The sequence below is a fragment of the Poecilia latipinna genome, unplaced genomic scaffold (genome assembly GCF_001443285.1).
Source record: "Poecilia latipinna isolate Pla-1442-1.1 unplaced genomic scaffold, P_latipinna-1.0 Scaffold42, whole genome shotgun sequence".
NCBI lineage: Eukaryota > Metazoa > Chordata > Actinopteri > Cyprinodontiformes > Poeciliidae > Poecilia > Poecilia latipinna.
In genome coordinates this window covers 374,786-399,888 of record NW_015112658.1, presented here as the reverse complement: position 1 = coordinate 399,888, position 25,103 = coordinate 374,786, and the positions used below count along the sequence as shown (strand labels likewise).

At 40.0% G+C, this 25,103-nt stretch overlaps 2 protein-coding genes across 4 annotated transcripts in view; both read right to left on the bottom strand.

Moving 5' to 3' along the window:
* Positions 1-25,103, bottom strand: part of cep112 (centrosomal protein 112) — a 138,281-nt gene that overhangs the window by 96,728 nt on the left and 16,450 nt on the right. For 2 of the 3 annotated variants that reach the window (XM_015048268.1, XM_015048274.1), the window contains exons 7-11: positions 14,005-14,052; positions 13,825-13,890; positions 5,183-5,269; positions 1,743-1,842; positions 1,248-1,366 (exon numbers count right to left, since the gene is read on the bottom strand). In XM_015048268.1, coding sequence (XP_014903754.1) covers positions 1,248-1,366; positions 1,743-1,842; positions 5,183-5,269; positions 13,825-13,890; positions 14,005-14,052 — 420 coding nt within the window. The remainder of the gene's footprint in view (positions 1-1,247; positions 1,367-1,742; positions 1,843-5,182; positions 5,270-13,824; positions 13,891-14,004; positions 14,053-25,103) is intronic. The other variant, XM_015048283.1, reaches the window with a different exon arrangement.
* Positions 20,083-21,107, bottom strand: steep1 (STING1 ER exit protein 1). Its single transcript, XM_015048317.1, has one exon. The coding sequence runs from the start codon at positions 20,990-20,992 to the stop codon at positions 20,315-20,317; it is 678 nt and encodes a 225-aa protein (XP_014903803.1). The 5' UTR covers positions 20,993-21,107; the 3' UTR covers positions 20,083-20,314.

Here is a 25,103-nt window from a genome sequence, read left to right as displayed (position 1 = left end):
TTTTTTCCCGGCTATTTAGCGCCCCCTGCTAAAAGCCCCCCTTTCCTTTTTTGGGGGGAAAAAAAAAAAAAAAAAAAAAAAGTTAACTTACATATATAAGCCGCACAGGGCTATAAGCTGCTAGTATCGGTTGTCCATAAGGACGCAGCATCTGCTGGATTTATTAAGGACACGCCCTCCGTCTCCAACGCTGAGTTTATGTGCAGCGGCTCTATTTCTCTCCTGCCAGATCGATGGCCTTCAACTTAAAAGTTGCATCATATGAGTTTGAAGAAATTTCTCCGCCGTGCCTGCTGCTAGCATGTGCTTGTTCTAAATGAAAAGTTGCACTTTCTTCTTTGATATCCAATTTTGACTTCCAATAATTCACTTTCTGCTAAAGAGCCCCCTGGTGGTTGAAGAAAAATCCACAGAAAAGCCGCTCCAGGCTATAAGCCTAATGGTTCAAAGCATAGGAAAAAAGTAGCGGCTCATAGTCCAAAAAATACGGTATATAAAATTTGGATCTTTATCAGTGAAAAGTGTCATGAATTTTAAGCTTTGAAAAAGTAAAAAGGCTGTGGTTTCTTTAACAACTACAATACGTTCAAGTGACAAACATCTGCTACAACACAGTAGCAACTCCCACAACAATTTGCTGACTAAAGTTAAGTTGATAATTTTTAGGGGAAAAAAACTTTGATCTAGCCTTGAACCTACTTGGTATGAGTCATGATACATCACACACTGTGTTTTTATACCTTGCATTGCAAACCAACAAAGTAGAATACCATTATGAACTGAGAGGCCAATTAAAGTGTTGTAAGTATAGAATGGATTTATATTCAGACTCTTAATCTCCTACTTCACAAATATTTGTGTTGTTCTATCACATACAATCCCTTTAGATTACAAAATGTGAAAAGCTTAAGGGTATAAAATAAATTGTAAATACTTCAGATGAAAAGGCTCAGATGTAAGCAATTTGTATAACACTGCTGGAAGATTACCAAAAAGTCTGACTTCTAATCATTCTTAACCTTCTGCATATTTAAAGACAGTCAGCAACTCCGAAGAAATTAGTGAATCAACACTCTGACTGGACCTCTAAGCCTTCGCTGAAAGCCCAAAGGAAGATAATCGGAAAGAAATGAATCTGTTTTCTCAACCAGTACAGCCTGGCTCCTTGCAGAGAGGTCTCCCGCTAACCCATAGTTTCCCTCTGGCTTGAGGCGGCTTACGCAGCGCAGGACTGCAGAGTATCCCACCTTCTTCTCCCACTCGTTTTTTATAGAGTCAGCACTCTGATCGGAGAGCTTCTTCAGCTCCGCTATCTGCTTCTCTTTGCTCTCACAGATGATCTGGGATTCACGCAGAACACTTTGAACTGTGGGAGAGTTTGGACACAAGCACACAAAAAAGGGAATCAGGCCTTTCCTTTAAGGCTGTGGGGGGAGGAGAGGGAGAGAAATCAAGGATGTAAACAGAAATCTACCTGAAGGGATTGATTGTGTAGGTATGTGAAATTCAATCAAATGTTTTTAGTTAACAGAAAACACAAAGGAAACAAAAGTAAGAAGAAGAAAAAAGGCAACAATTATTTGCTTAAACTGCGCAGACTGAGCAGCACAGCTGGAGGACATCACTCTGCACCAGCATGATCTCCTGTGGGATAGCACCTTTCTAGGCTTTTTACTCTGAGTGTTCAGAGACACAACTGTAAACATCTTTCCAGTTAGCCCTGCAATCATGTCACCTCTCACCTTTCTTTTCAAGCTTGCGGTTCATCTCCTCAGATTCCTTCTGCTTAACTCTGTACACACTCTTTATCTCTTCAATCTCCAGATTTTTTCGGTCCAGAATCTAAAGAGTGTGAGAAGAAAAGGACTGTTTTCAGCGCCATGCAGATACTGCTAGCATGAAAGTGTGTGTGTGTGTGTGTGTGTTTTTTTTTTTTTTCTGGAATCTATGTCATGGCCATATTTAAGAATGTTAAATCTTGTAGAAGTTAAGACACATTAATTAACATCTTTGCAATGCAAAACTAAGAAATAATGATAATTATAATCCTTAAACAGAATATTCAGTATGTCAGTGGCAAAACATAACATACAAGAGAGATTCGCAACTGCTCAAATCAACATTTTCCATCTTGTTTAGCCATCTACGAAGTCATGAATCACTGGAAAAGAGTTTCTAAATCCATAAATGCATGTCTTTTATAGACAGAAGGAAGAGGCACTAAAGATTGATGCAAACACAGGATGTAAACCCAACCAAATACTGACAAGAGTTGGGATGCCATCTAATAGGTCCACAAAGCAAATTTAAGTTTTTGACAATGAGTGCACATAGAGAAGTGAACCAAAGTATCTTAAAACTTTAAGATCAGACACACAAGTAAAGAGATTGTGTTTGTATTCTTGGCAATCAATAAATAAAAATACAGAAATGCCCTAAACTATAAATTTTTTTTAATTATTATTATTTGAAACTGAGCCACTTTTAAGAGCATACATCTGGATATGAACTGTATAATCGGAAAGTGCTGTATGCATTTCAATTCCTTAGGAGACCAAAGACAAACTGAGTAAAATAGCAGCTGAATGAACCACCTGCACCGAGGTGATGAGGTAAGTGCATCTGCTTGCTGCTGCCATCTGGGTGTCATTAGTTAAATCAGGCAATGACGAGCTGCAGCTCCAGTAACGGAAATAAAGCAGAAAGCTTTCCAAGAACTTATGCTCAGTTGCATTGCATCTGCATAGATATGCAAAGACAGAGAGAAAGAAAGGCTTTTCCTTAACTTGTGCAATAATTTAGGCTGGGAATCCAAGTCTTTGGGAACTATGGAATAGCAAAATGACTTTTTAACAGCACAGATCCAATCCAAAAGCATGCTTCTCTTGCTGGGAATGGCAGAAAAACATAGGAGATGTTATTTTTGTCTGACTCTAGAAGCCCGTGACGCTCCTTATTAGCTAAGCCTGTCATCATCCCGGTGTGAATGGGATGGAGGAGATGAAAGGACGATTGGGCGCCTGGAGCAAAGTTCACCCAACATTTAGGGCTAGCCAATTTTTTTCCATTTCACCACCCCAAGAGATTTTTGTTTTTCTTTTCAGGGTGTAGAACCGAAGGCAGAGCCACAGGGTCAGGTTGAGGCAGAGTGCATTATTATCCCTTTTTTGAGGTCTTTCGAAGACATCCTAATTCAAAGAGAATCCAACTAATTAAAGAGAGGACAGAGAACAGCAGAAGAAGAGAACTAAATTAGGATTACCAACTGAACTACAATGATCTGCCACAATATTATGATGAGAGCTGAGCTCAAACCTAAAAAAAAAAAAATCTAACTCAACCCAAACCCATAGACGGTGTGTCCGAGCCCAATTCAACCCGACTAATGAACTTTAATTAGAGGCCTGAGCCTGAAATAAACTTGACATATTATTTTAAACTGCTACCAGTTTAAAAGACTTCCAGACCTCTGCCTTTGAACTTTTCTGACTTGGTAGTGTAGCATTCCCCGTTCTTTGCTTTTTTGTTAATATCTTCCTGCTCCATTTTATCACTTCTTGTTCCGCAGAATGAGTCAAGTGCAACTCTTCTGGATGGCTACCAAAGGAGGCATATTTAATAATCTGCACAAGGAGTCTTTGAAACTCAGATTCCCCCAAAAAGAGACGCCATCTCAATTTCTGTTTGTGAACCGACGTTGCTGCCCCACAGTCGGCCTCTAGCTGCTAGCAGAGCGGCTAACCGTTCCCTCGAAGCTACTGCCACAGCCACATGCTGACTGTAGCTTCATAAATGCTGCAAAGGCTCAGTTTTTTCTATCCACTGGCCCCCTTCCTTTGCCAATTGGTTTGCAAACGTTTGTCCATTTGAGAGCATCTTGGTTCTTCAGCACTGCTCAAGTAAGGCTTGTGATATATGCAGAGATATATGATTTAGGATAAACAAGAAATGTTTCTGAGTGTGTATTACATTATGCTTTTTGCATTGTTTATGCTCAAAACTGTTCCGAAGAGAGCAGGTTTAAAACGAGCCAGAGCTGAGGCAATCACTAAGCAAACTTTATTTCAATAAGTGGTTTGATCAACAATAGACCAGTAACGTGAGCTGGTGCCAAAAAAAATAAAAAATAAATAAATGTTATACTTTTTATTCATTCAGCCTTTTTCTCTAATCCAACATAATCTGTTTGGAAATGTTGGCAGGCCTTGGAAAATCTCAGGTAGGGCGACATTCCATATTTTCTATGAAACACACTTGGCGACCGCTGTCTTCGGATTACTGGCTGCACCAATCACAAATATAAGTTATGGAAACTTTTTTAACTGCTAAATACACACAGAGTGATGTCTCATCTCCCCATATTATGCATAATTAATGGCCACTTCCACAGAAGAGATTAGAAAAAAATTGTGCTGTTCATCTTGAGTTATGATTCTCAAAAAGGAATAGTATAAAATCCAAAAATCAAAATAAGACTTTACACACGGAGCCGTAAAATTTCGATCAGTGCATTTCTAGCAGCAATCGTTTAAATATTGAAAAAATAACCACTAATAAAAATGAGTACTCCTCACTTTCTATTGGACTTAAAAGGTTATTACTTAATCAACACAGAGTGTGGTGCCATGTGAAAAATCGTATCGTCTTAAGTGAATGGCGAACTGTCTCCTTAAAAGAATCAATGGCAGCAAAGGAAAGTCATGTAAGGACGAGACTGATTCCAGGTGCTTGAGCTGCAGCCTAAATGACAGCACTTACAGTTAAATAAACCAGCTTTAGTGCTGCTTTCAGCATCTGACAAGAAGCTTTGAAGAGATGAAACCAGTGAGATGAACAGAGAAGCATTCCTTTACTTTTCACTTGCTTCCTAATGGCTTTATGTTGGCAACCGCAGATTAAATGGTTGCACAGAAGATGTGCCTGTCATGTTCAGATTCCTAAACAGAAACTAAGGTTCTGAGTTTCCTCCATTACAAAATTACCTTGCAGATTATGACTTGATTTAATAAACACTAAAGCTGTGGGGAAATATAAACTACATCAAATTCAATGCTCCTTTCATTTAATATTGAAAGCAAAACCTATCATTTAAAAAAAATACAAGTTAAATATTAAAATAAAACTGGTGACATGAACAGCAGTAAAGTTAGTTGGTCGTGAGCTCGTGTTTTTCCATTCTTGCCTTCTCAACATCTGCATCATGCCTCTGCTGCATCTTCAGTTTCTCCTCCTGGTGCTTGGCCTCCAACAGTTTGATCTTCATCTCAGTCTGAGAACAGATGAAACATCGTGTCATGCAAAAGAAAAACAACACTCTCATCGCACCACGTCTGCTACTCTATAATTTAGCTGTAGTTTCCAGAAACTGAACGTGAAAACGACTGCAAATTGATCTGTTCTCTGGCACTGGTTTGTTTTTGCAGACGTTATGAGAGAGGCCAAAAAAACATACAATTATCGTGAACCATCTTTCAAACATGGAAACAATTCCCATTAAAATTGTGGAAATCATTCCAAAAATACTTTAAATTTTGTGCATGTGCGTCTCTAAAGAGAACGTAAGCAAAACACAAAAGAGAAAAAGAAAAGTGTAATTAGGAAGTTGTGCGTCTGAAACTTACTAGCACAAAATGGCTGCGTAATATTAGCATAGCAGTCACACTGATGACCGTTTTTACTCAAATGCACCATTTTAAGAAGGGATCAGCTTCAACATTGTGTTGAGAAATTTTAGACCATACCTTCAAGAGCTAAGGGAGAACCTTGATTTAAGACTACTTATACCCTACAAACCAATCATAAATCACTAAATAAGAGCCTTTTTTCTCATATCATTTATTCATGGTAAATAAATAGGATTTAATCATTAATATCTACCTCAGGGATGTCCTGAGGGCCTTCGCTGTACACTACATGAATCCAACTTGGGAAAGACTGACTTGAAAAAGTACCCCATAATCTTTGAACTTTATAAACTTCATAAAAACTTGTGTCAGAGAAGAAAACATGCATTAACCATAAAACAAAGCATATCTAAGTGATCGTATTGTGTTAATTTAAAGGTTGTTAATTTTCTTTGTTGAGGGCTGTGGTCAGGGGGCCACGGAGTGAAATTTTGCCAAATTAAAAAAAAAAAAAAACATCCAAGATCAACATCTCTATTTGAAGCATGAAGGACAGTCTTTTGCAATAAAAATAAAGATTTCTTGTGTGGACTAAAGTCAGAGCTGAGGATGCTGTTACATCAAACTCATGCTGCACTGCGTTTTACACCCGTAAGTCAGAATTTCCAGGTTTCAAGCTTTGCACATAAAACATACTTACAGCTGTGGCAATAATAAAACAGTTTTATGCAGTTCTGACAACTTGAATTTGTGTTAAACCAGTCACACACACAGTGACATAAATCAACAACAGAACATGTTCTTGAATTACTAACGATAATAAGCTAGGTTAACTGCTACAGTTAGTAAATCCACTGGTTGTCCATCTTGAAGAGATGGACATTTGTCAGGTGTTCCTGTCATTACAGTATACCTGATAAAGATGTACATATACGGATGAAACTTTTATGAAACTAAAGAGAGAATTTATTCTGGAAATACAAGTAATTGTCCATACTTCATTTTCTTTATCCATTCTTATCTAAAATTTAGGGGTGCACCGATTTATCGGCCGGCCGATTTATGGCCCAGTCGATTTGTCGGCGTTTGGGAATGACGGGAAACCTCTGCCACCCCCACTTGTATGCCCATCTGAAGAAAAAGAGGCTCACAATATGATGAGGCTACAGTCTTAGATGCAAATATCCTGGGTTTGATTTCTGGGCTTTAGAAACATTTACTGCATGTTTTCCCCTTTATTGACTCCACTTCCTGTCCAGCTACTTATGAATAAAGACAAGCAGTGTCAAAAGAAATCAAAGAAAAGTAAAAGCCATTTGTGTTTACAAATGGAACACTCCATAACTTAGCAGACTGTTCACCTACAAAATAAATGACGTTAAAGAGAAGGCTTGTAAACATTTACATTACATCTTTTTCTACCATTTGTATCATGTTCAACATTATCCTTCTATAATAAACTGTTACCTCACTAACTTATATACTTTTATTTGATCAGTGAAAATCTTAGTTTCCTCGTTTTTTTTTGTTTTTTTTTTAAGCTGCTGTCTTTAATTAGAGGATGTTTCTCTGCACAAACACACGGCACAAAGGAAACCTTTGACAGAAAAAACTGTCTGGCTGTTTGCTTTGATGTCACCACTCATGTATAGTCTGTGTATCTTCTGGTACGTTAATCAAACCTGCAGCAGGGTGACAATGTTGCTCCCTTGAAAATGTGCTCGGGAGTGTGTGTGCATGTGTGCGCATGCGTGAGCGTGTGTGTGTGTGTGTGTGTGAGCGAGTCAGTGGTTAAAAACATCCCGAGGCTAAACCTTGTTTGTTCTAGTCATCAAAACCATTAAGCTGAAAAATTCCCAAAATGTCACTTGGCACAGGGAAAGCTCATTAGACCTTGTCTCTAAGATAAATATCAAAAGAAAACAACGTGATTTAACTGCAGTATTGTTTATGTGTGTAAATAATGACAGAACACAATGAAGACATCAACAGCACACAACTAAATGTAGCCAAGCTTCAGGACTGAAACAGTGGAACAAAACCAAAGAGCTCAGGTTTTCACTCTGAAGTCAGCAATTCCCTTCTCGTTTAGCGCCCCTTTAAAAATAAAAGTCCAACTAAAATGCAGAAATTGCCTTCTGGATGCCGCTCCTCATTATAGCTCTTGAGCTACATTCAAACTGCATCCTTGACAGAGCTCGTTTAAGTATTCTGTTCTTTCTTCTCCATCTTTTTTTCTTGATTTAATGCTATTTCTTGTGCAATTGAGAGGACCACAGGAGACTTGTCAGAGTAGAAACGAAGAAGTCAAAAAGAAGTGAGAGAAAGACAGAGGAGCAGAAGGAGGGGGGAGAGGGAGGGAGAGAGAGAGAGAGAGAGAGAGAGAGAGAGAGTGAAGGTGGTGACTGAAAAGAACAATGTAAGGCAGAGACCTGATTCTAACGGTGCCTGAACAAAAAAAAAAAAAAAGGCTCATGGGGGGGGGTCACTTTCTTATCCTCTTTTCAAATGCTCTTTGGAGAAAGTTTGTCAAACTAGATCAGTGGTGTTTGAAACTTGTTTATAAAAGCGTCGGTGAAGGGAGGAGGAGGAGGAATGTCGTACACCTAAGGCTTCTGAGATGTCTTCAATCAGCCCCGACTGGGTGGTACAGCTCCTTCCCTTTTCTCTTCTTCTGAGTTGGAGCGAGCGCTGTAAGATGCCATGTTTTTTGACACTTTGCTTTTGAGAGGATGAGAGCTAGGGAGGGAAGAAGAAGGGGTGGATGGGGGGGATCTGAGAGCGGGACTGCGAGCGGAAAAGACGGAATCGGATTCTTTTTCCGTTCGATATCAGAATGCCATGGGGGTGTCAGTGGTGGGGTGGGGGGGGTCAAGGCCTTTATTTCTAAAGAGGGAATACATTCACAAAATTGTCTGCTGCTTACGCCTCACAAGGCCTTTTCTATAAAAAGTAAGGAATCTGGTTGAAGTATTTCTATGGATAGCCAAATGTTTCTTTCCAGGCTTTTTTTTCCCCCTAACCCATAAAAATACGGACAAAAATGTCATCCATCTGTAAGCATTCCTCCAGTTTTCTTTTATTTATCTATTGCTCATTCAATCATTATTCTTTCATCCATCCATCCATCCATCCATCCATCCATCCATCCATCCATCCATCCATCCAATGTCATATTAAAAGCTTGACCCATCTAGAAATGGACTGAACTCTAGAAACTGGGTTGTGAAAAGCATGAATTGACAACATGAAAAATACGTAGGAACAGCTACAGACCAATTTCTAGCTGTTATGTTATACCTTTCTGACCAAGTAAAAAGGCTGGACAAAGATTGTGGCTAAAATTTGATCTGGCATAGTTTTTGACAAGAAGCATTCTGAACAAAAACAAGAATGCGCGTATGAGGCCGAGAGACTTCCATTCAAATTCTCTAAACCCACAAAGTACTAAGATAACAAGAACAGAGGAGAAATAGTAACTTTATTATTATGAAATAGTAAATCCCTCATGGCTCCATGCCTCAAGCATGATCTTGAAAGCCAGCTGCAGATCTAGTCCCCGCTAAAACTACTGAGACTCACAAGGTTACCCTTTTTTAGCTTTCAAAAGCGATCAGATAAGACAGGCCATGGCCCTCTAAATCACAGGCTCAGAACTCAAGCTTCATCCCAGAGGACCCTTAGATTAGAGAGACTGCATCATTATGGCATCAGAAAGCAAAGGGGTCTGATCCCCAGTTGGGGGCTTGCGACCATTAGACCATGACTGCTTGACACACATCTACCAGGCTGCTGCCAACTTTCCCTGAGGTCAGGTGCCGAGGGAAAAGCTTCAAGATGGCATGCACACAGAAAGTCTAAAAGAAAGGCTGTGTGATTTAATCATTCTGTCAGTATCTCCTGTAATCTCTAGCCTTAGGCCTGCGCCGAGCTAAAACTGACTCATCAGTCACAGTTTAATTGAATTTCCAAATAAAGGCCCGGCCCTCTTAACACTAAGCACTTTCAGAGTGTGCTGTAGGATTAATGGGACTTTGGCGCTCCTGCAATACATCCTCCACAACTCACCTATAAGCTGTCACATATGTGTAAGGAAAGCTTATGGGGAAATGCTCTACCTCAAGGCATGTCTTGCACACACAGACTCCCTCTAAAGGGCATAAACAGCAGCCAAGCTGTGTCAACACTGAAGGTGTTTTAGTGCTCTTATTTTATTGGATCAAGCTGTTCGTATCTAGCAGCTAAAGCTCCTTGCTCATGCTGTGGGCACTGACCACAATCTGATGCAGACGTTACAAAAAATAAATAAATAAATGTGTCAAACATCTCCCAACCTAAAAGGTTAGACACATCAGTAGAAAGTGGCATCATGTTGTTCTGTTTTTCCAGTAGTCTTCACCTCCTTCGATGTTTTACCCTTCTATTGCTTTTTACAAATCAACGTTTGGCATTCCTGACAAAATCTAAAAAAAAAAAACATCTTTAATGTCAAAGTGAAAATCGGATTTCTGCAAAATAATGACATAATGTTTAACATAAATTAAATGCTTGCATAAACATTCACCCCCTTTAAAGTGACTGACCCACATTCAACAGAGGTGCAGACAAAAAGTAAGATAAAGTAAGTAGGAGACTGGAGAAGTGCTATTATCACCATAGTTTATCAATTTAACAATGAATAGACAAGATGAATAAACTGAAACACAATGATGTAAAAAAAAAAAAAAAAGATTTGAAATTGTTTGTTTATGGTTATGACATGGGGACAAAAAGGGAGTACATGGCAATGTGTGAGTGTGAAATGCAGGTACAAATAGGCAGAGGGGTAAGTCACCTCAAAATACCTCCATACCACCATGCACACAACTTCCTCTGTTCCCAATCTTCCTGATTTAAGTTGATGAATACAATCTCTGCAAGGGGTAAAAACATTAAAAGAGAAACAAAATCTCTTAAGCGTAAACATCACAAATCTTAACATCAAAGGGAAAAGGTCTGCCCCGTTTCTGCCTCGTTCCCTCCCGTTTCCAGTGTGTTCATCCTGATGTTTTTCTTTAGCTCTTTGGAAAAGCTTGACATTTTGGTTTCATTTTGCATCAATAGGCGTGAGACACCAGTTTCTACGTGAAAAAGATGGTCTGCTTGTATTGAAGGCTTTATCACACCAGTCCCATATTTTAGCTCTTTTGAAACCTTAAAGCAGGGGTGTCCAAAGTGCAGTCCGTGTACCATTTGCGGCTCTCAAGGATTTTATTCAAAGCCCCAAAACATAATTCTGTTATGGAACAAATCTGGTCAGTAATCAATTTTTGTATTTTTTTAGAATGAGATTTTTACAGTCAAAAAAAAAAAAAGCGTTGCTTGTTGCAATGTTAGTGACACAAAATAATCTATGATGTGCCACAGGAAAGGCAGGAACAAGTCGCCAGAGCAGTAAAAGAGAGAAAAAAACCCCTATACATTTCTGAGAAAATTGTGATTTCTGTTTTGTTTTTTGCTAAATATACCAGCTGTTGTCATAATGAAACCACTTTGTGCTTTAAAAAGTAGTTTCTGAAGTTGTAAAATGGTAACGTTTGTATTTGAATACTTCTTGTTTACAGAGTAAATCTCTCATCTCATGGTTGATTAACACAACTGTCTTTATTTCGGACATTCACATGTTTTTACTATTGGTTTCGGCAAACAGGATGAAAGTGTGAAAAGGAGACGTAGCTAATTTGCATCAGTACCGCATCACCCTACTCCACCCTGGTAACGGGTCGATGGAAAAACAAACCATGGCCCGAGTTTGTTTACGGGTTCGGGCCAAACGCTCACCTAAATTTTTCCAAGAACTGCCGAACATAACCTTTGCTGTCAGACTAAATGCAAAACAGCCAGCAAAATTAACAAGCTCACTTTTGTCTGCACACCTTCCCAACCTGTACCTGTTTAAGGTCAAGGCTGGGGGAGGTTTGGTTATTACAAAGTAATTTAAATACACATAAGTTATTAATGAGAAGATAAAATCAAAAAGTTACCAGAAGTTAAGTGCTGTTTACTTTATAATTTTGGGCCTCATGGAAAAACTTTGGACACCACTCACTCAAAGCCTCATTCAGTTGACCCAAAACCTTTATAAAGGGCATCAAAGCAGTTCATAAGCTTCACAGCCAATTTGCAAAAGGGTTGAAATACTGGATAGAATTACATTACACAGGTGTAAACCCACAAGTGCTGCATGCAATCAGTGTAAGGTAAACATTCCCATTACATTCATCCATATTGAGCCACTCAGTCAGTCTAAGATATAATCAAACAGCAGAAGTTGTTGCTCTAATTTTTTGGTTTTCCAGTGGCTAAGCTGCATCAGTGTACAGACATCATTCCTTGCTGTTCTAGGTTAAAGCACAAACCGTGAACAATGCTCTGGGATGTAATGGACACCTCTTAACAATGTCCTGTGTGTCTACGTATCCACGAACCCCTCCCTGCACCTGCATCCGTCAAAGCAGTCAAAGCGACTGCGGCAGCCACTAAAAGCCAGAACGGTTACATACGAGTCATGCTCAGTTTTATATTTAACGCTGCGTTTACGGTGCTTGGTAGAAGGAATGACTGGAGGTTTGGGAGAGTTGGGGAGGGTCAGATGGGACTTCAAAGCATGCTTTCAGAATAGGATTTTCTGCTTAAATCCACATACGGAAAGAAAGAGAGTCATCAGAGGAAGCTGGCGATATTTCTGTCTTCTTAGGGAATTGGCCATTCCACCGGTATAAGCCATGTAGATGGGTGTTTATAAATGACTGGGGTGTCTTACACCTTTATAGCAGGCAGGGTTGGGTTTGACTTCTCGATGTGATATTCTTATTTTCATATAATCATAAATATAAAGCATGCTACACAGAAAAAGGCAATGGGATGAAATGTACAGCGCCTTACTATATTTCATCACATCTCTACCACAAACTTTTCATTCATTCAAGTTTATTTGGTCACGGAAAACACTCTGGGCTATGCAATACTGTAACCACTGCTCTGAAAACTGATTCCAGCTATCAACTAAACTGCTATCAACTTTAGGGTCTTCCTAATAAGGCCTAAAGTAACCCTCGCTTCTAAGATGTCAATCAAAGGCAACACAATAAAAAAACAAGTAACAAAAACAAAAAAACAACAAAAAAAAAACTATTACGCAACAGACATTAAAGAAAAAACAACTCACCAACTTTCAACAAATGTCACAAATGGATGACAGACATATTAAAAGAAAAATGCTAAATGTACTTTGTTAGAGGGGCAAAATTGTGAATTAAAAGGAAAACCATGTATAATGTATTTGTATTCACCCTTCAGTCAACACTTTGTAGAACTCTGCAGCAATTACAGCTAACAGTGTTTCGGGGTATGGCTCTACCAGATTTGCACATCTAAAAAGGGAAATGTTTTGCCTATTCCTCTTTGGAAAATTCGACAAAAACAGTCAGATTGGCTGAAGACAGTCTGAGAACATCTATTTTAAGGTCTTATTCTCATTTGATTTTCCAGTGTGACCCAGTGCCTTTAACACATGAATACATCTATGCTTGGGGTTGTTGTCCTGGAAAGCGGACCTCCACACCCCAGTTTTAATTTTTTTGCAAACCTTCTGCCAAATAGAATTTATTTGGGCAGCAATGACCTTCTCTTTGCCACTCTTTCATAAAGTGCAGATTATTGAAGCAGATTTTTAGATGGAGAGCTAATTCTTGGTTGGTTTGCAGTTTTGCCACGTTCTCTGTGAGACGTCTAAACCTTGGGCTACATTTTTATATTTTAACTCCACAACTTTCTTATTCACCAGTCTGCTAAGTTCTTTTGTCATCATGATGCTGTTTGTTCACTAATGTTCTTTAAACAAACCTCCGAGGTCTGCATAGAAAAGCTGTTTTTATTCAGAGATTAATTTAGACACGGGTGAACTCCATTTATTAATTAGTTGACTTCTGAAGGTAATTGGATTTTAATTAGGGGTGCCAGAGTAAAGGGGGCTGAATACAAATGCATATCACACTTTTTAGAGATAAGTTTGTAAAATATTTTGAAAGCAATATTTCTTTTTTTTTTTAACTTGCATATAACACAAAATCAAAGCAGTGCAGTTTGAGGTCATAATGTGACAAAACAAGAAAAAGTTGGGTTGGGCATTTTCCAGGTTTAACTATATTCAGCGGCGTACCTCTTTGCTTTGTAGACCATGATCAGTGGCAAAGGTGCTATTTGTCTCAATGGTTGACTTTAAAATCTACAGAGACAAAAGGGAGAACATTAAGGTGATGAGAAGATAGAAGAGCTCAAAGACAACTTTTTTTTTTTTCCCAAGCATCAAATAAACAACAAAGGACCCCTGACAACTTACTGGTGATAAGGGGCTGGGCTTCTCTCTCAAATACCTGGGGTTTTCAATCTGAAAAGGCAAACAGAAAAACATTCAGACCTCTCTTTCTCCTAAGCCTCTCCTAACAAAGCCCTAAAACGACCAGAATCTATCCCTGGCAGTGAGTTTGCCATAAACAATGTGGAAAGCACATCAAAGCCCAGTTTTGTGGCTGAAGTCTCTTCCGTCAACTCCTGTCTGTTTAGAGAGACAGAACCGTCGTGCAACTTCAAGGCTTTGTGTGTGTGGCCGGCTCTGTTTCCGCTCTCAGCTCCCCTTCTGCTGTCCCTTTTGTCAACACTGAAGACCGCTAATCTGTAAGCTATCCCCACTCTGTTTACCATCACATGGAGGCCAATGTGTATACATCCCTGCCAAACACTGACTCGGCATGCTCTTTGCTTACAGTAAGAAGCAGAGAGGACTGAAAAGTGTAAGCAGGTTAACCACCTGAAAGTAAGCGGGTCACAGTCCATGTGACATTAGTAGCTTTACATCAATAAGGCTCGCTAACTGTGACACAAGCTGCAAAAATATCATCATACAGTGCTTCTCTCTGATGCTTTAGGGCCATCTGTGGGGGCTCACATCTAACATCGACATCACAGCCTTTCAAAGTAAGAACCTAAATCTCAAAATGACGGCAATGACTTCCAAGGCTAATCTCCAAAACAAAAAGACAGAGTGGGAACAGGAGAAAATAATGGGATTCAATTCAATGTTGTAAAAAAAAAAAAAAAAAAAAAAAAAAGGGGAATCAATGCTTTAGGATGGCGCTACCCACACAAAGCTAATCCTGAATGAATGGGAGATGAGGGAACATGACCTGAGAGAATTTAGGGACTTGGGAGTTAAAAAAGCTGCAGCCATAGTGCCAGGATAAAGTCACAATCTGTTGCTTCAGGGGTGAGAGATTCACAATAAAAAGGAAAGCAGCTCTGCCTTACTGACATCTACTCAGGTTAAAATGAGCAGGATATTTTCGCGACATGCTGTTACCCTTAAACCGGAACCATTTGGTTAAAATTATTACTGCTACACATACATGCACGAGATCTGCAAACAGCTCCACTGTGTGTGTTGTAAACAGTCAAACGCAGCTGCATCAGGCATGATGAAGGAAAAAAAAAATATATTTTTACAAACTGGTGCGTAGCATGAAACCTAAAATGGGATTTCTTTTTATACCCACAAACAGCCAGTCATCAGGTTTGATTGAGGACGGGCCACAGGGCAAAGAGGACATGCAGAGTAAATCCTGTGGTGTTGTCTTGGCACAGTGTCACCCTAAACTTGGACTCCTTGTATATGTATGCCTCTGAATGTTTGTAAGGAAACAGACAGGGAATAATCACAAGGACTCAACGTCGAAACACATCTGCTGATATCAAACTAATTTCACACTAAAACTAAAGGAGCTGTATAAAAAAATAAAAAATAAATGTCAAAATCAGCTTTCTGTTTAAAAGAAATGTAAAATTAAAAAAAACTTCTTTTTTTTTTTACATTTCTTTTAAACAGAACGCTGATTTTGAGTCAACTCCTGTTTGAAATTAAATGATGCTCCAACAAAGAAACTAAACTGAAATTTAGAAGTGCAACTATGGTTCAGACATGAAAAATAAATAGATCACAATCTATTGTTTTTCCAAGCAAAAAATACCTTTTTAGATCCACTTTTGGAGCCAAACCTCTTCAAAATGTAAAGGCACTACACTATGTATGGTAATTTGTGAGCATAATACAATAATAAAATAAAATCGGATAAATTGATAAGAAAATGTATTGTTTTGTTATAGTTTTTGCTTCTTGTGTGTCCTTTGTCAGTGTAAAATGTCTCTTAATATCATCAGGCTGCTTGAAGAAATAAATCAAGAAACTCTCTCCAAAGTTTCCACCTGAGTTTTTAGTTAAAAAAATTACATACAACTGCAGCTTTTTTTTTTTCCTCTGTCTGAGCCAATTAAACAACAATTCAGACTTTCTTTTTAACCACCACGTCTGTGGCATTAACTTAAAGAGAAAACAAACATGTCATTCCTTGAATGAAACATTCAGACATAAATGTGTAGATATGAAGGGTATGACAGATAATGTTTATAGATTAATGTATTTTTCTAAGTAAAAACAGAGTGATTGTGTTGAAAAATTAGACTTCCATCAATTTTTATTAACTACAGCAATGCTTGAATTCAAGCTTACTTACACTCAGGCACAAAAGAGAAGCAATGCCAGTCAGAACAGGAGTACAAATTACATCATCTAATTACATCATCTAACAGAAGTACAATTTTTGACACAAGTAGCAATCTACTTGTGACAAAAAACACATTTTTGTCACAACTGCCTCCAGTTGCTTGGAGACAACTAGTCTCCAAGCAACTTACTTTTGACCTCATTCTGACTTGATAAATCAGTATCAAACTTTTTGCTACATTAAAGTTGGAGACTATCACTATTTTCATCTTGAGTGGCTTCTACGCCACGCATTAAGAGTTTGATGTTTTGTTGTATGCAATGTCACAGCCTTCTACAACTTTTGTATGTGGTTTCCATGATACCCTAAACTGACTATATTCCATTAAAGTAGAAATGAATGGCAAACCAATATAGCCTGCTTCAGAACATCAAAATGAAAGTGAAAGATGTTCCAGATAGAGCGATGCTTGGCTCTGCTGAAATTTCGTAGGAGATGAGCACTTTGAAGCCGTGCATCCATAAAACTTGAGCGGGGTTTGTGCGTGTGTGTTTGTGTGCGAAGGAACATCTGTTGATTTGAAAGATGCAGGCTTGGGGGAGCGTTGCCAAGCAATGCTTCTTATCAGTGTTTCAACACAGTGGAGAGCAGAGCGGTGCAGTGAGCGGCTTCACGTCCGCAGACAGATCCCTCAGATTACCTCAGGACTGGATGGAGGGGGGTGGGGGAGGGCATAGAGTCCAAGATGCACGGACAGACAAACAAGAAGAGAACAAACAGAAACCGAGAAGGACTACAAAAAGTAGAGCTGTGGGGGTTCTGTAAAAATATCTGTGTGTAGGCAATGCAGGAGAAAGTTTGAGGCAACAGGAAAGCACAAAATGAGAGAAAAAGGGAGTTGGAGTCATGCAGGTGAGGAGAAGGAAAACTAAAACATATGAGGGCAGATTGCTTATCAAGCCCTGACCTAGAGCTCTGCAGACGGCAGAGATAAAACAGGTGCACACATCTTCCATTGCACAGTTTATACAACCCTCACAACCTACAATAGCAGTGAAATGCCAAAAGGAGGAGACTTCAAGAGGATTCAAGTAAAAGGCTCTTTTCATTATTTACTCAAAAGAGTCCAGGCAGCACGGCTAACTCGATATCACTGCACTACTGCGGTTAAGAGTGCTTCAGTCAGTCAGTGCTCTGCAGGCTGATAACGTACTGCTGAAAGCACTCAGTCAATAGCAATTACAGGGTCTGTATGATGGCCTCCACTTCCTATGAAAGTGATCTGGCAAGATATACTTTATACTAAATGTGTGGCTTTGTGTATTTTATTGACAAAAAACAAATAATAAACACAAATATAAAATAAAAAAAATAAAAAAAACATACAATAAATTTTGATGAGTCTGGATGAGGATTTGAAAAACAACAAGAGGGCTGAGAGAAACAAAAGCATAAGAAAAACTGAGGGTTGTCAGCTAAGCAACTATCAGGACATCAACAGGTCTGCTGAATGCTTCACAGCGACATTGAGTTTCTGACGCTGCAAACATTACTTCAGCTGAAATTAACCCAAGTCATGTTTCTGTACAGTTANTATATATATATATATATTTGCAAAAGACACTTGTAAATATACATACTTATTCATAACTTTGCATTCTGCTTTAATATGCCTGATTCAGCTGATTGCAGTTTAGCAAACACTTGTCAATTAAAATCACCTGAGGTAAAGCAAGGAAACACCTAAAACATGTAGGGCAGTGCGCCCTGAGGACCAGGGTTGGGAGACACTGGTCTATATCATACACATTCACAAACACACCTACTATAATTAAATTTAGTTTTCTGTAAAAATCGAATAACTATTTGTATAAATTTACTCCCCAAAATCTTCCTTAAAATATCTGATAAATTAATATTTTCCTTAATACTTTCAAACTTTCTCCTCATATACCTTCTCTCTTTTTCATATTTGTGACATTCTAATATAACATACTCTGTTGTTTCATATTTTGCATAGTTATCACATTTGCCAGTTTTAAGCTTTAGAATTTTAAAAAGTGTAGTGAAGTCAGTACTTTCAGAACATCTTCTGTTTCCCTTCAGATCAAAAATCTCTTTTAAAACAGTCTCTTGACAACAATGGTTAAAACAATTAGTTACAAAAATGGTTTCAGATTCACAAACAAAACCGTGAATCTGAATGTCAGATTCACGGGACAGATTCATGTGATATAGAGGACCTTTATCACATGATCATGTGATAAAGGTCAATGCTTCAAAACAAAAAGCAAACAATGTAAAAGGAGTAGAAATTATTACAAGAGCACTTTCAAATTTTAAAGTAAATCATCAATAAACTGGAATCATTTTTGGCATTTTGTATTGCAACAATTTAGTGCATACAATTATTTCATTTATAACATGTTGAAAATGGGTGTTTTTTTTATTGTACATATGAATGAAAAAACGTCAAAAAGATAATTATAATTTCTTTATTGCTGTAGTTTGATTCGACCACTTTGTTAGAAGACCAACTTTTATCACATCGAAACTTGAACAGATTTTTAATCCAAAATCCAGTTTTGAAAGCTTTTCCAAAAAACATTTATAACATCACGATAAAAAAGGTCTCTGAGTTTACGGAGTCACAAAACACACAGGGAGTCACTAAAAGGTAAAACTGAACACACAACTTTAAAACAATTTTTTAATTCATTTTTTGTAAGAAAATAATTGGTTCTGATTTTCTTCAAATATAATTTATAAACATGATTTACAAATTATAACATCAGAGTGTTTCCTATGAATTTATGTCTACATTTTCTGTCCATAAAGTCATAATATTGAAAATCAAAGATGGTTCATTTAGGTAAACTGCTGAAAATGTTATAGAGGAAATGCATTTAACTCTTGTTCATATTAATGTGTATTTTTAATAAAAAGTCACCATTTTTTTCCATCAGCCTACATACTGTTCATTCTCCAACCATTTCTTTATTAAAGAGCTTTTTGTTTTGCACTGTGTGCTGCACAGAAGGGTCAGATATGAAGTTGAACATTTTCTACTTTCTTTTCAACACTTTTATCAACTTTGGTCTTTTCTGTTGGTCCTTCTGTTTTTCTCCAGCAGAGACAGGAAGCCGATCAGAACAAACCTGGAGGAAAACCTGCAGGCAGCTGAGGCTGGGGTCAAAGTTCAGCTTCCAGTAGGAGAACCAGCCTGAACACACAGCCAGAGATATAATAGAATGGTCTAGATCACAGCATGGGTTGGAACAGCCTAGTCAAAGTCCAGCCCAAAATCTAAGATCTTCATCCAGTTTGCCTGAGCTGCAGCCGTTTCTGACCCGATGAGGCTCTGCAGAGCGGACTCTTCATCTTTCAGCCCAATAAAGACGGGTCTGGTTCTGGAACCCTGCACACCTGGTTAGTGTCGTGACGGCTTCAGGCTCATCAGACCTTCCAGTGTTCTCTTCTTTATTTCTAAGGTCAAAGGTCAGATGGCTATTCCTGCATCATTCTCCTCTGGTCCAGTTTTCACTCATATTTTTCTCCTGATGGTCTCCAGTTGGTCCAAACCTGAGGAAAGCAGGCAGAACTTCCTGTTGAGCGTTACGACCTTTGACCTCACTTCATCTCGTTTCTCTACAGTCTGACTTTTGATGAGATTTTTCTTCTTGTGAAACATTTCCTAAAATGCCTTTGATGCTAAATAAACAGCATCAGTTCTGAAAACAGAATGGACTCTACCCTCTGCCTACTCAAGGGCCACTTTATTAGGCACAGCTTTGTTTATGTCCCATAGAGGTTCTGCTGGACTCACATCCAGCAGAACCGCCATCTGCTTCAGGAAAAACAGCAAGTTTTTAAAATTAACTTTATTGTAGAAAACAAAAACTAGGGAAGCAACAGTCAGAAATCCAAAACAATCCCATTTCCCCCCTTTCATTAAACGCATCGTAGCAGGTTTCAGAGTGTGAGGCTGTTCTGCCAGCCCCAAGAGTCCATCATCATCATCATCATCATCATCATCATCATCACATCCAGGCTTGGTTGACCCACAGTGAAACCTCCCCGTTCTCCCCCTTAATCCTACTTGAACTGGTTGTCGATGAGCGTGCCCTTCATCTTGGCCTTCTTGGCCTCCAGCTCGGCCAGCTCCTGCAGCCTCCTCTTGCTCATGCCCTTCCTCTCCAGCTGCTTCTCGATCACCTTGGCGTTCTGGGCGTAGGAGTCGGCCACCTCCCGGGCCTCGATCTCCTCCTCCTCCTCGTCGATGGTGGACACGGTGACGGAGCTGAACTTGCCCATGTCTTTGGTCCGCTTGGTCATCATCACCCGGACTTTCTTGGGGGCCTCCGGCGGCTTCTGGCTGTACACGCTGGTGTTGCCGAAGCCCTGGCCGAACTTCACCACGGCTCCGTCCACGATGAAGGTGGCCGGGCTGTTCTTGTCCTGATGCTGGTAGAACAGCAGCAGCCCGCACTTCCCGCACTTCTTGCGGTGCTGCCGCTCGATGCCCTCCGCCCTCTTGATGAAGGCCTGCTCCTCTTCCTCCACGTTGCAGAACTTGTGTGCGTGTTTGGCGGCGTCGATGACCCTGGCCCGGTCCCGGGGCCGCATGGGCAGCTTCTCCAGCTGGCAGTCCAGAACCAGAACCATCTGGCCACAGAGGCAGTAGTAGACGTGGAGCGGCTTCTCGCCGTCGTCGTACTCCTCCCGGTCCCGGGTGTCGGAGCACACCACGCTCCTGGAGACCACCTTAGGCATCTTCTCAGGCCGCCAGGACCCTAGAAAAGCAGCGGTGTTATGGAGGAAAGGACTCTCTGCTTCCGGTGGTCGTCACTTCCGCCGCTCCTGACGGAAACCAGCTTCCTGACTTTAGTTCCGCATAGTTCCCCTCCTTTTATTTAGAAAATAGTTTACAAATAAAACAAGGCAGCAATATTAATACAAAGTAACATTTGGGTTTTACAGTTTGAAATGCATACAACAAGTTTATATCCAAACAAAGTTGTTAATCAAAGTATAAGTGAAGTTGTTGAACAGATTTACTTTTATCCAAATACTGAGATTTACAAAAACATTTTAGGATTTTTTTTTCCCCCCTCCAGTTATTTACATTTTGATTAACTTTTTTTTATGCATTTATTTAAAAAAAAAAAAAACTTTCCCAGTAAAACGATATTAATTAAAAATTTGGATCATTGAAATTAAACACCGAATGTATTTATTGTCAGACTCATTTGGCAGTTGGATTCCCCGAGCCTGGAGCAAACCCCACATATTGCTCCAAGTCTTCAGTGACACTGGAAGAAAAGATCATCTAATTCCTCTTCATGACAGAATGAGCATCCAGCAGGTTCATATCTAAATTTAGTCTTTATAAAATGATTAGTGGGCTAGATGTGACACAGAATACTTTGGAAGAAAAGTTCTGATTTTAGAAATTATATCTGATCCAAAACCTTTGAGAATATATTTTATGCAATTTAGCCAGACCTGGTAAATTCTGTAAAACTGAGAGAAGTTGTAATTATTTATCTTTAATGTCTGAGTTCATGTGATGGAACCAGATTCAATCATTTCAACCAATAAGCCATTCCAACCAGCTTCTTCTTCATTCCAGTCCTGCATCAAAGCATCAGAACCTGACAGAGGGAAGCAAAGCAGGCAGAAGCAAATTAAGCTGCTGCTTTGGACTTCCAGGGCAGCAGGGGGCAGTGGTGCTCCACTGGAGCAGCTTAACTTATGTGTGGTTCTGGCCAAATAGTAGTAATCCCATATTGCTAAACTGTATTGTTTATTTCAGTGATATTTCTGCTTTTGGTTCCCTGAATTTGTACTTTTCTTTTTTCCACTTTGAACTGCCAGTTGACAGCCATAGTGAGTCCTCTTGTTCATACACCAGCTGAACTTGATGCAATACTTGAAGATCCAAAATTCATGACACTCTGCATTTGGTTAATGGACTTCACCCCAATCTACCACAAGACCTACTGGAAGTATTGGTTGCACTGGTTTTATGTTGAACTTCTTTGAAATGGCAGCATTCCCACATTACCATTTTTGGTCAGTTATAATTTCTTAGACATTTATATTAGCCGACATGTGTTGAGTCCTCTGCCCACAGTTCCCAGTTAGACCCCTTCAGAATAGTTACCCAGGTTTCCAGTTGCTTTTCAGCCAGCTGACCGGCAGTGTTTCCTCCCCCCTCTGTCACGTGAATCAGGTCATGAACATGTTGGAACAGCGAGCAGATCATTAGGACTGGACCATTCTTCTCCAGGCCAAGCAGGTCAGACTGGGCTCTGGGTTACTGGTTCTGGGCCCTGTACTGGTTCCGTTCCAGTTTCAGGTCGTGGACCTCAGACCAGGAGCTCAAGGCTGGAGCACCTTGCAATATTTTCAGCTCAGCATGAAGAAACCAACCAGAGAAAATGCCACAATATTAACATTTTTATTTCAAGATGAGTACAAAACATTTTCCACGACATGGAAACAAGGAAAGGCTTTTCTCCTCAGCAGCAGGTGGGGGAGGGGAGATCACTGACAGCAGCTCGTGTCGCAGGTCTTCCCTTTGCACACGCAGCCAGAGGCGCATTTACTGCAGCCTGATGGGCAGCAAGAGCAGCAGCCTGCAAGCAAAGAGCAGCAAAGATCAGGACGCTGAGCAGCAGAACACCAGTTCCACCAGTTCCACCAGTTCCAGCATCACTGAGGAAAACTGGAGCTTCCAGCTAAAAGCAGCTGGAGAGAAGAAAATGAAGATGTTCTTACTTTTTTTGCAGGATTTGCAGGAGCAATTCGCGCAGGTGCAGGAACCTCCGCAGTTACATTTTCCAGCTGAAGGAGAGAAAACCAGATCAGCCTCCAAACTACAGAACCGGAACCGGAACCAGAACCAAGTACTCACTCTTGGTGCAGTCGCAGGGATCCATGTCTGAGCCGAGGTGGTGCGGGTCTACAGAGGTCGATCAGCTGATGTGGCTCCGGGTTGGAGGCGCTTCTTTTATAGCGCAGCGCAGCCAGGCGAGCCGGGCGCAAACACACGCACTGCGCACGCGCAGAGCGCTCTGCACACGGCGGGGGACATGATGGCGCCAGCGGCAGGGACAGAGACACATGATGAGAGGACAGCTTGGTTCCTGAATGTTACATAACAGCACCGAGTGTCCCGGTTCTGACCCGGACCAGCAGAACCGCAGACTTCTTCACATAAGGAGAGTGTTTATACTACAACTAAGATACAGTGGGGCAAAAAAGTATTTAGTCAGCCACCAATTGTGCAAGTTCTCCCACTTAAAAAGATGAGAGAGGCCTGTAATTTTCATCATAGATATACCTCGACTATGAGAGACAAAAAGAGAAAAAAAATCCAGAAAATCACATTGTCTGATTTTTAAAGAATTTATTTGCAAAATATGGTGGAAAATAAGTATTTGGTCAGCTACAAACAAGCAAGATTTCTGGCTCTCACAGACTTGTAACTTCTTGTGTAAGAGACTTCTCTGTCCTCCACTCGTTACCTGTATTAATGGCACCTGTTTGAACTCATTATCAGTATAAAAAACACCTGTCCACAACCTCAACCAGTCACACTCTAAACTCCACCATGGCCAAAACTAGAGAGCTGTCGAAGGACACCTGAAACAAAATTACAGACCTGCACCAGGATGGGAAGACTGAATCTGCAATAGGTAAACAGCTTGGTGTGAAGAAAACAACTGTGGGATCAATTATTAGAAAATGGAACACATACAAGACCACCGACAATCTCCCTCCATCTGGGGCTCCACGCAAGATCTCACCCCGTGGGGTCAAAATGATCACAAGAACGGTGAGCAAAAATCCCAGAACCACACGGGGGAACCTAGTGAATGACCTGCAGAGAGCTGGGACCAAAGTAACAAAGGCTACCATCAGTAACACACTACGCCGCTAGGGACTCAAATCCTGCAGTGCCAGACGTGTCCCCCTGCTTAAGCCAGGACAAGTCAAGGCCCGTCTCAAGTTTGCTAGAGAGCATTTGGATGATCCAGAAGATGACTGGGAGAATATCATATGGTCAGATGAAGCCAAAATAGAACTTTTTGGTCAAGACTCCACTCGTCATGTTTGGAGGAGAAAGAATGCTGAGTGGCATCCAAAGAACACCATACCTACTGTGAAGCATGGGGGTGGAAACATCATGCTTTGGGGCTGTTTTTCTGCTAACGGACCAGGACGACTGATCCGTGTAAAGGAAAGAATGAATGGGTCCATGAATTGTCAAATTTTGAGTGAAAACCTCCTTCCATCAGCAAGGGCAATGAAGATGAAATGTGGCTGGGTCTTTCAGCATGACAATGATCCCAAACACACCGCCCGGGTAACAAAGGGGTGGCTTCGTAAGAAGCATTTCAAGGTCCTGGAGAGGCCTAGCCAGTCTCCAGATCTCAACCCCATAGAAAATCTTTGGAGGGAGTTGAAAGTCCATGTTGCCCAGCGACAGCCCCAAAACATCACAGCTCTAGAGAAGATCTGCATGGAGGAATGGGCCAAAATACCAGCAACAGTGTGTGAAAACCTTGTGAAGACTTACAGAAAACGTTTGCTCTCTTGTCATTGCCAACAAAGGGTATATAACAAAGTATTGAGATGAACTTTTGTTATTGACCAAATACTTATTTTCCACCATATTTTGCAAATAAATTCTTTAAAAATCAGACAATATGATTTTCTGGACTTTTTTTTCTCCTTTTGTCTCTCATAGTTGAGGTATATCTATGATAAAAATTACAGGCCTCTCTCACCTTTTTAAGTGGGAGAACTTGCACAATTGGTGGCTGACTAAATACTTTTTTGCCCCACTGTATGTAAAATAAATAAATAAATAAAT

Excerpts from the sequence above, each read along its gene's own strand:
- steep1 (XM_015048317.1), bottom strand. The coding sequence starts at position 20,992 with ATGCCTAAGGTGGTCTCCAGGAGCGTGGTGTGCTCCGACACCCGGGAC.